Source organism: Mus musculus, chromosome 15 (assembly GCF_000001635.26).
Source record: "Mus musculus strain C57BL/6J chromosome 15, GRCm38.p6 C57BL/6J".
In the NCBI taxonomy this organism is placed as follows: domain Eukaryota; kingdom Metazoa; phylum Chordata; class Mammalia; order Rodentia; family Muridae; genus Mus; species Mus musculus.
This window is the reverse complement of record NC_000081.6, coordinates 101,183,392-101,196,573: the sequence shown is the minus strand read 5'-3', so window position 1 is coordinate 101,196,573 and position 13,182 is coordinate 101,183,392. Positions and strand designations below refer to the sequence as shown.

At 48.2% G+C, this 13,182-nt stretch overlaps 1 protein-coding gene and 1 non-coding gene across 2 annotated transcripts in view; both read right to left on the bottom strand.

The window, feature by feature from the left end:
- Positions 1–13,182, bottom strand: part of Acvr1b (activin A receptor, type 1B) — a 39,613-nt gene that overhangs the window by 17,111 nt on the left and 9,320 nt on the right. Inside the window, exons 2-3 of the mRNA NM_007395.4 lie at positions 2,403–2,642; positions 1,517–1,765 (exon numbers count right to left, since the gene is read on the bottom strand). Of these exons, the coding sequence (NP_031421.1) occupies positions 1,517–1,765; positions 2,403–2,642 (489 nt within the window). The remainder of the gene's footprint in view (positions 1–1,516; positions 1,766–2,402; positions 2,643–13,182) is intronic.
- On the bottom strand, positions 2,643–2,705 carry Mir6962 (microRNA 6962). The gene has a single exon (NR_105927.1). It is a non-coding gene; the product is annotated as a microRNA 6962 (primary transcript).

Sequence of the window (13,182 nt, the reverse complement as noted above, 5' to 3'; positions counted from 1 at the left end):
CCTGTGTGTTCACCTGTGCTCACGTGTGCGCTCACCTGTGCTCACATGTGTGTTCACCTGTGTGCTCACCTGTGTGCTCACCTGTGCTCACATGTGTGCTCACGTGTACTCACCTGTGCTCACATGTGTGCTCACCTGTGTGTTCACCTGTGCTCACGTGTGCTCACATGTGTGCTCACCTGTGTGCTCACCTGTGCTCACCTGTGTGCTCACCTGTGCTCACCTGTGTGCTCACCTGTGCTCACCTGTGTGCTCACCTGTGCTCACGTGTGTGCTCACCTGTGCTCACATGTGCGTTCACCTGTGTTCACATGTGTGCTCACCTGTGCTCACATGTGTGCTCACCTGTGCTCACATGGCAGCACTGACCTCTTTAACTATTTCTTTTATGTTCCAGATCAGAATAGCTCTAAAGTGATCATTAATCTTCAGTTCAGCAACTGCAGCAACAACAACAGCAACAACAGCAGCAACAGCAACAACAGTAACAGCAACAACAACAGCAACAGTAACAGCAGCAGCAACAGCAGCAAGAGCAGCAACAGTAACAGCAACAACAGCAGCAGCAGCAGCAGCAGCAGCAGCAGCAGCAGCAGCAGCAGTAACAGCAACAGCAACAGCAACAGCAACAGCAACAGCAACAACAGCAACAGTAGCAGCAACAGCAGCAGCAAGTCTTTGGGACACATCACAGACAAGTTTTTGAGACAGGATTGACAATGTAGTCCTGGTAGGCCCGATACTTGCTAGGTAGCCTGTACTGGCCTTGAACTTGAGACAATTCTCCTGCCTCAGCCTTCCAAGTACTACTGCTGGGATTATGGATGATTTCAGCCATATTCTACCACACGCAGAAATTTAATATGCTTCTGGTTTTGTCAGCTGAGCTATTTCCTGAGATGTGAGCAACCTACTAAGTTCTCTCCACCCTGAGCTGTGGTGTCCTGTCAGACTGTGCTCACCCCAATGCTCATGTAAGAAAGCCTTGCAGAACAGGAAGTGGAGACCAAGCTACGCTGGAAGCCCAAGCTGCCTTTCTGATAACCCTCCCCGAAGCCTGTGGCAGTGGGGCAAAGTCAATGATTCACCAAATCCCCAGTCTGAGCTTCACTCAGTGTCCTCAAACACCCCTCGTGGCTGCTCAGGGATCAATGGTTAGCTGTCAGCGCCTCACAGGAATCCGGCACACTCCTGTTTCTCAAAAGGGGCCCTTAAAGTGAGCACACCAGCACTCAGGTGGAACCAGCTCAAGTTTCACAGGCACACAGCTCCAAAGCTGGAGCGAGGCAGGGCTTTAGTAATAGAAAGTTTTGCACCTGACCTCTGGAATCTCAGGGCATGAAGCGTTTTTGGTGAGGCCATCATCGTATCTTATTACATGTCAGATTCCAGATGATGAGAATTATGAAACCAAATGACTCAACACAGCAGGGCCCCGGCCTTCCTCATAAACACAGCCTCCTGCTGGAAACCAGTGGTGAGGGCCAACACACACAGTGCCTGGAGAACCTGGTACCTGAGCCAGACCCTGACGTGGAGAGGTCGTAGACGAGATCCTGGAGCGTCTTGTCTTTGGAGAGACACATCTCGCAAGAGGGGTCCTCCATGTCCAACCTCTGGCGGTTATGGTAGACACGCTGGTGATAGTTGATGACCAGGAAGACGATGATAATGATAAGGAAGAGGAGGAAGACGGGGCCGGCGATGATGCCGACCAGCTCCACAGGGCCCCACATGGAGGGGTGCGCAGGCTCCTTGAGGTGTCCTGGGAAGATGAGCAAGGATGGAACAAACAGTGAAAACAAGACACGGCTGGATCCAACCCACCCCGTAACTGGACCACCCATGAATGACCCTCACTTGTGGGTCTCCACTTGTGGGAGACCACTTCCTCTGGTCTCCCTGGGTTAGCCCGTGCCTTGATTCTCTCTAATACTACCTTTCTCTCGGTGAAGCACCCCTACAACTGTGGAACCAAACCCACTCTGGAAGCTCACAGCACACCAGAGTAGCAAGCTTGGCCCAATATCTCTCAGTCTTTCCCTAGAAAGATCTGACAAATGGCAAGGGGGGGGGGCTGTCTGAGGTGGTGTCTGACACTGCTCCACTGAAATCACCTCCCTTTCAAATTTCAGCCTTCTTCACGATGTTTACCCTGTCCCCAGAGCAGATGTCTCGGCTGCTGATGGCCTCGACCCCACAAGTAGCTGGGAGCTCTGCTCTTCTCACCTTCTGAGCAACAAGCCTGCCTAGAAAGGAGGCTGATCCTCTGTCATGACCTCAGAGAGCAACTAAACCTACTGTCAGCTATCCCTGAGCTGAGGGCTGGGAAGAGCAGACAAGAACGAAAGGACAAGATGCCCTTCCTCCACGGTGAGGCAACAGCACAAGAACTCACTCACCGCTGGGGACCCTGAGGTCAATCTTGTTGCAGAAGTCAATATAGCAGCAGTGTGTGTTGCGCAGATCCTCTGAACTCAGGCAGTAGAAGGGCTTTCCAGCAGGAACCAGCTCCACCTTGGGGATGCAGGTACGTACATGGTGCTCCACGCCATCCAGGTTAAAGATGGAGACCATGCAAGCCCCATCTGTCTCACAGGTGTAGTTGGTCTGTAGGCAGCTGGTGCACGCACACAGCAGAGCTATAGGACAGGGAAGGGCAGATATCAACAGTGATGTGAGATCTCCCACCAGGTCCTTTTCCGGAGTCAGAGGCATGCTTCACATGCCCCCAATAAGCAGCTTTTATAGAGCCGGGGACAGAAAGGCAGCCTTGGCTGGCACTACTGCACCTTATTCAGCTCACAGACAAGCTCTATAGGCCCTGTGTTCCTAACTGCTCTAGTCTATGCCAATAAAGGACAAATGAACTATCTACTCCATCCAAATGGGTCCTGCTGGGTGGACGGAGTCTTCCATTGGGAGAGCAGGCATTCCCTACATCCCATACAGAACTATGCAGTACCCCTGAAACCAGCCTCCTCCCATCTCTTTTTGGACACCAGGCACCCAGTTCCAGGATGAGGGAGGCCTGGCCTCATATGTCCTTCCACTGAAATTCCTTTTCTTGCCTAAATCCTTCCAAAGTCTGCCAGGCACACTTCCCCTGACAAGCTCCCCCTGCGTCTCCCTATCACCCACTCCCTCTAGGCCATGTGTGGCACCTCTCATCACGAGGGAGGGTCAAAGAGGGTGCTCTCCATAGAGAATCTGAATGCCTGCTTCACAAAGTCACTGTGAGGACAACGTGAACTCATGCACATAAAAGTGTTTAATAAACTTAAGCCAGCAGGGCCTGAAAGGCCCCTGAGCAGCACCTGGCATGCATACGCACACCCACTGTGTGCTACACACACACACACACACACACACACACACACACACGCACACAACCACACGCAAGCACTTTTCATCCACGCTGAATACACAGTCCTCACTGGGGTTGATGACTTTGCTGGGTATGGATCACACTGAAGTGTGTGCCCCCAACAGGAAATCACTGCAGATGAACCTGGCGCCTCTCAAAGCTGCAATCCTTTATTTATCTGACTAACAAGAATAGCGCAGACAGTTGGTGCTCCTCTACTGTCTCCCCCAAGCCTAACCTAGCCCTGACCTCCCGGGATGGGCAGGAATGTAGCTCTGGCTACAATACTGAAGCTGGCACTGAAGCTGAGTGCTGAATGAAGTGCTTGCTCGCCCACCAGGAGACAGAGGGAAAGGGGCAAGGCCTCCATGGCACACCCGCCGTGGGAAGACCTGCACACTAAGCCGCTAAAACAGAAAGGCTTGGGCCCAATCCAAACAGAAGCCCAGGCTAGAAAAGCCTATCCTCATCTCTTCTTCTACTCTGGAAGTCATCGCTCACTCTGCATACCCCAGACAACCCAAGCTACCTCAGAGTGTCTATCAATGAGGCAACCCCTCTGCTGTTCCCACTCAAGGACACAGGGACACAAGGACACAGGGTATGAGGCAGCACTGTGAGGCAGGCAGGTAGACGGAAGCTTTTCCATACAGGCAGGGCCTGCTGTATTCTTTACAGTGTGTGAGGAGATCTCTATCTTCTTGAGATGAATTCCCAAGCACACAGCTGCCCGGGAGCAGCTTGGGCTGTACCATCTCTCACAGACAGAGAGTGTGAAGTAGGGACTGCGAGCAGATCGGTCATGAAAGCAATTTCCACAGGAAGCTCCCCTGGAACTCACTCTACTCTTCTAGCTCCACGACTAAAAAAGCCTCAGATCTTCCTCCCAAACTTGTGGGTGAAATTTCTCGCTCGGTCTGTTTTTGTTTGTTTTCCTATTGGTTACTGTATTTGAGACAGTTTTCACTAAGTAACCAGCTGGCCTTGAACTCTCCACCCCCTAGCCTCCACAGTGCTGGGATCACAGGCCTGGGCTACTAAGCCAGGCTCTGTCTTACTCCTCTTAAGAACTTAAAATTTATTCAAGCCTCAGAAAACTTGGCAAGACCCCCTTTTCTTCCTTTGGAGTCCTGCTAATCCAAGAAGGCGCCTTTGACAAGTCCCTTTGTGTCCCTTAGGGGTTCCCCACAGGGAGCACCTCTCAGCACCGTGTTGTGACGTCCAGCAAAGACAACAGCATTGGGTCTATTTTGGGAAGCAAGAAAGGGAAAATTAACAACTTCAAGAGATGACTATTCTGAGCCGAGTGAGACACACGGCCTTTTCAAAAGCAGTCACCTCAGAGTCCATCAATTAGTGGGGCAGAGGAGACGGGAGTCTCTGGTTCCCGATAGCTGTTCCCCCTTCGGTGATGCTGGCCTCGCTCACAGTGATTCATTCTGGAGAATGACCACGCCCACACATGGCTCATTATTTTTGGGAAGTACTTAAGCAGGCCTGGTGTAAGGCAGGAAAGAACAGAAGTGGTGAAATCTATGCTGAAGGGCCCAGGATCAGCTGGGAAGTGGGCCATGTGGGCCTGCAATAAGGAGCGGGCCAAGCAGGCAGGCAAGTCCCTGAGCCTATCTAGGTCTCCACTATCCAACCAGCAAACACCGTTTATCTTACAGAGACAAGAGGGAAGTTAGCCAAGCGCCTGCCAAGTGCTGTGGCTACCCTGAGCAAGGCTCACCCCACTCTCACTGTGTTCACCTTTGCTTTTTACAGATGAGCGGCAAGCCCAAGCAGACACACTGTGAAGATAACCATCGCCATACCCGCACCCTGGAAGGATCTGAATCTACCATAGCAGGAGGGACAGTGGGCATCACAGAGCAACAGGTCACAGAGACCTGAACCTCAAGTGCTAGTTCCAATACTAGCCACATGACCTGGAGCACACAGTTACCCTAACTGTGACAGTCTCTTTTGGGCTGAAGCTGTGAAGGACTGTTAATAAGGCTCACACAACATATAAACATTATATATAGTAATATACTTTACATATGAACCTCCCTTTTAATGTAAAAATTGAAAGAAAACAACCCCAACAAGGAAAATATTTCTTAACAATGACTAGGAAGAGGTGAGCCACAGTCTCAGAGGAAATTGCTAGCTCGCTGCATGGTTGTGGGACTGTGTGGCTTCAGGAAGTCATTGACTATCTCTGCACTTCATTTTCCTCCTGATCAACCGGAAAAAGGAAGTGAAGAAGATGACATCACGTTCTCGCTAGCTACAAGCTCTCTTCCCTCTGGTCTAGGTCCAGAGCACTTGTCTCAGTCAGTCTGCTGTGTCCTTTAAAGACACGTGCACTCACCACTCATCTGCTAATACTCTTCACTGAAACAGAAGAAGCAATAATAAAATTATAAGCATATGCTGAACTTACTATAAATTCATATCCTAAATTTAATTCTTTCTGAAAAGCTAAATCCGGGCTAATGACAACAGCCTCTTGTCATGTTTCATCATGACTCATCAGGTCAAAAGTCTGCACACATGTGCACAGCCACAGGGCCACCTCACACACGTGTACTGCCACTGGGTCACCTGCACACATGTGTACTGCCACAGGGCCACCTCACACACGTGTACTGCCACTGGGTCACCTGCACACATGTGTACTGCCACAGGGTCACCTGCACACATGTGTACTGCCACAGGGTCACCTGCACGTGTGTACAACAACACAGTCACCTAAAACACTCCCTACTCTATCAGCAAGCACGAGCAGTGACTACCACAGAGGCACCAACTCACTGTGTGAACAAGTCAGCAGATGAGAGGCCTGTCTCACACATGCAAGGCCCTGGGCTCGGTCCCCGGCATTTTGAAATATATAAAAATAAATCAAATGGCCAATCAAATGGGGGGGGGTGTCAGAACACGAGCCCTCTCTCCACAGCACAGACTCTGTTATTGATGAGTCTAATTAGTCAGAACTGAACTTGAGACAAAACCACCTCGACAGGACTACAGCATGGGTCAAAGTCTGTCTGACTAGAAGGTGGTTTGTGGTAGGATGTGAATGCAAATCTGATTCAGAAAAAGGTTGTTTTGAGAAAAGCCAAGTCCCAGGATGAGCTGACTCTGGCTTCTGTGTGCTGTACACACAGTCTCCTGTGTCAGGAGGACACAGAGGCTCAGGCTGCGCTCAGCTGGGAAGTCTCAGGAACCACTACAGAGCCTTAGACTCACAGTGCCACAAGATATCGCAGGGGATACCCAAAACCTCAGAAAGTTAGGAGCACGCTACACAGCAGCCTGTTCTGTCCAAGAATTGGTTATGAACACAACCAGTTCTCTAGCTCTGAAAGCTAGAGCGACCATGGTCCTTAGTTTATTCATTACTCCTTAGGGACACTGGACAGTCTATCAGGACAGTGCATGCGGGGGTTTGTGCAGCCCCCACGCTGCAGTTTCTAACCCCACTATACACCGTGTGAGCAACAGCAGCCTACAGCATCAGGGCCCACCACTTCTTCCCTGGCCCTCGCCCAACCTCCCTACAGCTTTTTGGTGTTTGTTACGGGCACCTCTCAGGGTTGTATCTGATGGGTGTGCTTTTCTGACAGGCTGATATTTTCAGAATCCAGGGCCTCAGGCGAGCTAGGTAAGAGTTTCACTACTAAGCCATTTAAGTAAGTTCACTAGGGATAACACAAAGACATGAAGCTGGCTTTCTCAGATGCTGTGATGCTCAACTGATAACATTAGCAAGAGTCCACTCTTCTGTGATCTGCATTCTCTGTTATGTGGTCTCCACACAGCTCAGAGCTGAGGCAGACATAGTGGAACAAGGCCTTAGAGAAGGTATGGGGCTCACAAACGGTAAGCAACCTTACAAACCCAGTTGTCCTAGAGAACCCATAGTGTTCTGCAGTGTCCCTGTGACACTGCCCAGGACTCCTAACTGTCAGAACCACTGGAGACACCTTCCCAGTTAAACCCCCATAATTCTACCTCCAGCAGGTCATATCCATTCTTAATGCTCTCACCAAAAGACCTCACTGAGTATTCCTGCAGCTTCCTCTAGTCTAATCCTTCTGCCTTCTGAGCAGACAGCTGTGCCATGCACACCAATGTAGCTCCCCATCCTATTTTTAAGAGGCAGGTCTGCATATACAGCGAAAGTTCCCTCTTGTTGTTGTAAGACAGAACTTACAAGTTCGCCTGGAACCTGGATCTTCCCTCTTCAGCCTCTAAAGTCAGGTTTCCAGACAGCTACCAGTGCAGACGTTGGTCTTTGACAGTTCGTGTTCTGTCTCCTAGTGCCCTTTATTCAGACATTCTTACCTTCTTAGAAACCACCAAACCATTAGGTTGCCGAGGCTTACAGAAACCCCCCAGTCACCTCTCCTTGGTGGCTTAGCCTTCACTGTGGCTCCCAGTGCTACAGTCAGATCTCTGGCATCTCTTCACAAACAGAGGGACTGGGTCACTATCAGTGTTCTGGCTTAAGTACTATTTAAAAACAAACAAACAACCCAAAGCCAGACAGTGCTTCATTCACCTGTGTCTCCAGAACAGAATATGAGTAGACTCAAGGAAATATTTACTCAAAAAGAGGGTTTTCTCACAGGGCTGCTGAGAAGGCTCAGCAGGTATGACTGCTGCCACGCCTGATGGCCCAAGTTTGGTCTCTGGAACATCGCATCTCAGGAGAGAACGGACTCCAGAAAGCTGTCCTCTGATCTAAACACTTGCTTGTGGCACTCCTCCCCCAACACAAAATAAATCTAATGGCCATTTATCACTACAGTGCTGAAGTCCTTCAAGACAGAGGAAAACCCATGGTGGTCCAGATACTCTGGGGTGTGAATGGACTGGCCCAGCATCTGCGCTCTGTACCTGGATTCTAAGTGTAGGGCAGGGGCAGCTGGTCCCAGGCTAGCTCTGAGAATCCTCTACAAGTTACATCGTAAACTGCTTGGCTTTCTCACTTCCTCAAATTAACTGACCATGCCCCTAACCCTCCCAGTGCCTGTCAGCGCTGTTATCGTGAAAGATGCCCAAGAGCTGGCTTGTTTAAATCTGAACCAAAAGCCGGTTTCACTGCATTTGGCCAAAAGCTCTTAAACCTGTCAGACCCATGGTACTACTTTCAGGAAGTCACCTGCTAAGGAAGCCAGGTGGTTTATCCTGGAGTTTCCCGCATTCTGGGCTTTGCTGACTCCTAGTGGTGTCCTCTGAGCATGCACACCTCTGCAGGTCTATAAACTCAGATCTGAAGGTCTGATTTGTATACAATTCAGTTTTACCTTTTTTTTTTGCCCCTCTCTGTCTCTGAGATAGGGTCTTCCACCACCCAGACTGGCCTTAACTTCCTGATCCTCCTGCCTCTGCCTGCTGAGTGCAAGGGAGGCGGGTGGCTTCACATGTGACTGTTAGGATTTATTACAGCTGTTATTTTATGAGTGTTTGCTTGTGTGGATGTATAGATACCATGTATATACCTGGTGCTTATAGAGGCCAGAAGGTGTCAGATCTTCTGATCCTGGAGTTACAGATGGTTGTGAGCCACAATGTGGGTGCTGGGAACCTGGGTCCTCTGCAAGAACAGCAAGTGCTCTTAACACCTGAACCAACTCTCTAGTCCCCATCTTTTGGCTCTCCATGACAGGGTCTTGCTATGTAGCCTAGGCTAGCCTTCAACTCCTCCTGCCTCTGCCTCGACTGCCGGGACTCCAGATCTGTTCCAGCATGCTCTTCAAGGTGTCTCCTTTCCTGACAGACCCTACCTACTGCAAGCACTGTGTCCTCAGCACTACCCACCAGGCACAGTCTCTGACAAAGACACCTCGCACACTATGCACCCACTAGATTCCACTCAAAACTAAGACTGGATCCAATGCATTTCCTCAGAAGTTCTAAGGCTTAAGAATGGGTTCTTTAAAACATCTGCTCTCATGTGTGTGCATGTGTGTGCGTGTGTGTGTGCGCTTGCACATGCATGCTATCTTGCACACGTGGAAGACAGAGGACAACCTGAAGGCATCAGACCTCTGCCCCCTCCCATGTGGATCTCAGGGGATCAAACTCAGGTTGTCACACTCAGTGGCAAGAGCCATCATGCCCATCCTTACAAATAGGTTCCTCTCTTGCTTCTGCTTTGATAATTGCTGTCTGCAATCATTCATGTCTGATCTAATCCTGTGGCTTGTCCAGCCTCATTACCCTGGCCAGAGGTTGGCATCACATCCTTCCAAGCCTAGTGAGTCCATATAAGGACAAGATCTCGTGAGCCGTCTTGTGTCAGGTTGTCCTGTCTCTACCAGGCCACTCTTTCTGTTGTGCCTCCCCACAGGTCTGCAGTTTGGCATCCCCACACTATGCTGCTTATCAAAGCCCCCACTTGCTACGAGCTTCTCAGTTCTAGTCATGCACACTGGAGAATTACCCAGGACATCCAGTCGCTGTAAAATTACTAAGGCCATTCTAAACATTGTATGCTAGGTTTCGGTCTTTTAATGCCCTTTGTCTTTTGAAAATTTGTATTTGTGTGTGTGTGCACGTGCATTTGATGTACGTATGATGTAGGTATTATATGTGAGTGTGAACAGTATGTGATGCGTGATATGGTATGTGTGTGGTGTGTGTGCTGTGTAAGTGTGTGATGCGTCTGTGTATGATGTGTGTATGTATTATGTGTGATGTATATGCAATGTATGGTGTATACATGTGATATGTGTGAGTGAGGTGTTCATATGTGATGTATGTATCTGGGGTGTGTGTGTATGTTGTGTGTGATGTATGTGAGTGTGCAGGGCATAAGGTTTGCAGGGCCATGCCACTTGCCCCAGTGTATTTTTCTGTGACTGGGTTGTTTTACTTTACACAATCTCCATTTTCTTCTTTAAAATATTTGTGTGGATGACTGGTGGTGCCTCCCAGAACAGCAGCCACACCAGACACAGAGCAGTAATGGAGAAAAGCAAGGCCAGCACCCCTGAGAGCGAGAGCAGGCTGCAGGACCTGGGCGCTCAGTCATCTTCTCTACTTGCTTACTTGGACGTGTAACTCTCAGTGGTTTCTCAGATGATGTAACTTTCAAAATAAATTCAGTAATACACAAAAAATGGGAACCTAATTTGTTCAACATATAAATTCTACATAAAATATATGAAATACATTACCATACACATATATGTTTGTTTAATCTATTGAGATGGGGTCTCATTATGTAGTTCTCGCTGTCCCAGAACTCACTCTGTAGACCAGGCTAGCCTCAAAGTCATAGAGGATCCACCTGCTTCTGCCTCCTGAGTGCTGGGATTAAAGGTGTGAGCTACTATGCCTGGCTATCACATATGTTTTTTAAGCATTTATTTTATTTTTAATTATGCGTAGTTGTATCCACGTGCTAATGTGTGCACATGAGTGCAGGTACCTTCAGAAGCCAGCAGAGGGCATCAGATTTCCTGGAGCTGCAGTTACAGGCAGTTGTGAGCAGCTTGAAGCAGATGCTGGGAACCAAATCCAGGCCTCTGCAAGAGCAGTGCACACTGCTAACTGCTGAGCTACCCCACCCTGCCCTCATCCCAATTATCTTGTACTATAAATCAAATTACAGTGCCAACACCCCTCCCCCACAGAAAATCTGACGATAAAATTTACATAGCATTGTAAGGGATCCTAAGTCAGGACAACCATGGAAGGTAGAAATACAAGAACCAATTCAGAGAACTCACTTTTCCCAATTTCAAACTTTCTACTCTACAAAGTCATACTTATCAAACACCACATAAGGACAGACCTTTACATCAAAGAAATTGAGACCAGAAATAAAGTCACATATCTGATCAAATGCTTTTCAACATCTGGGCTTAAAATATTCTACAGAAAAAAAAGTCTCTTCACCAAATCAACTCAGTTTTCTGGATTCCGCCGTGCGTCGTGGCCTCTGGATACCGCCGTGCGTCGTGGCCTCTGGATACCGCCGTGCGTCGTGGCCTCTGACTGTCTTTATATAAGCACTCAGAACTTCGTGTCTTGTTTTAAAATTCAATTTTGATGATCATGAAGATGATATGGAACTTGGGAAGGGGTAGCCAATAGCTGGTGCGAGATTTTTCTACTTAGCATAGTTCAAACTTTGGGACTCAGAATTAGTCCCCAATTACTACCTTCCCACCTTTTTATCTCCTGAGCAAACCAAACATCTATTTGAGACAGTTCAGGGTCAGATAATTTTTATTGTCTAATTCTGATCTCTTTTTTTAATTTTTAAAATTTACTTATTTGTAGGGGAGCAGTACAAATTCCAAGGCATGTGTGTGGAGGTCAGAGGACAGCTCTCTGTAGTCACTTCTTTCCCTTGTGGTCCCAGGAATTGAACTCATGTCATCAGAGATGGCTAGAAGTGCTTTTGAATCAGCTGAGTCATCTCTCTGACCTCCAATTCAAGATTTTCATAAGCATGTTGACAGTTGTCTAGATGTGTAGTTACTGTCTCGTTTTAAGCAGTGGGGAGAATGGCAGTACAGGGGCTCTGAGGAGGAACTCCAGTAGTAGAGGCACCACGTAAAACCAGATGCCCACTCAGAGGTAGACAGTTGGAAGTTCAAGGCTAGCCTGGGATATGTGAGATCCTTTCTCAAAGGTAAAAGAGACGGAGTGAGAGGAGCAGTGCGTGTTCTTAATCTCAGCGCTCAGGTGACTCTCGGGCGGATTCCTGAGTGTGAGGCCACCTGGTCTAAATTGCAAGTTCTGAACCAGACAGGGCTACACAGCAAGACCCTGTGTCACTATGGGCTGGAGAGAGGGCTCCGTGGTTGTGAGCACTTGCTGTTCTTGTAGAGTGGGGTTCAATTCCCAGTGCCCGCATGATGGGTCACAACCATCTGTAACTTCAGCTATAAGGGATCTGATGCCCTCTTCTAATCTCCACGGCCAAGCACAAATATGGTACACACACACACACCGTGCACGCGTGTGCAACACTAATTAATAAATCTAATATAAATAAATAATAACATTGCAATGTAGATGTGCATGTAACTTTCTGAGCTGAGACTTAACAAACACTGTTGGTCCAACTCAGTATTCTTGCATTTACCAGATACTATGCCAGGTAGAGAACAGAGGAAAAGGTGACAGGACCCGAGCTGCCCTTCCTGTGAGTCAGAGGTTGTTGGGACTTGGGATATGGTGGAGGGCCTGGAGAAACACTTGGAAAAGCACCATGCCTTCAATTTTTTTCCTGTACATTTGTTTAGTTTTTGTATTTGAGGTTACATTACACAGTTTGCCTTGGGTGTGTAGATTTACAGTAGTTTTAAATGATAATACATATAGCAGGATTTACTTATTGTAACCACTGGAAAGTGTATACTGTGGTATTTAAGCCTTCCGCAATATCCAATCACCACTGTGGAATTCTCAAAGGTTGTTCAGCACTCCGAGAGAAAACCTTTAATAAGAAAATTCATTAACCAGCCTCTCTTCTCAGCAGCCCCTCTAACCACAAATCCATGTTTGGAAGTGTCATCTCCATGGGATCACATGACATGGCTCCTTGTTCTACAGTGTTTTCATCCATATTGTAGTATGTGTAATTGTTTCCTTCCTGTGGCTGAGTAATAATTCCACTATTTGAATGTACCAAGTTTGCTTACCCATTCATCAGTTGATCGGCATTTGGGAGTTTTGAGAATTTCAGTTCTTTTCCGTATCAGGCTAGGAGTGTGTGCTTGCCGGGGTGTGTGGTAGATCTACTGGACTAACGACATGGTTCTCTTACTAGGAAACAAGCACGTTTTCTATGGTGTTGT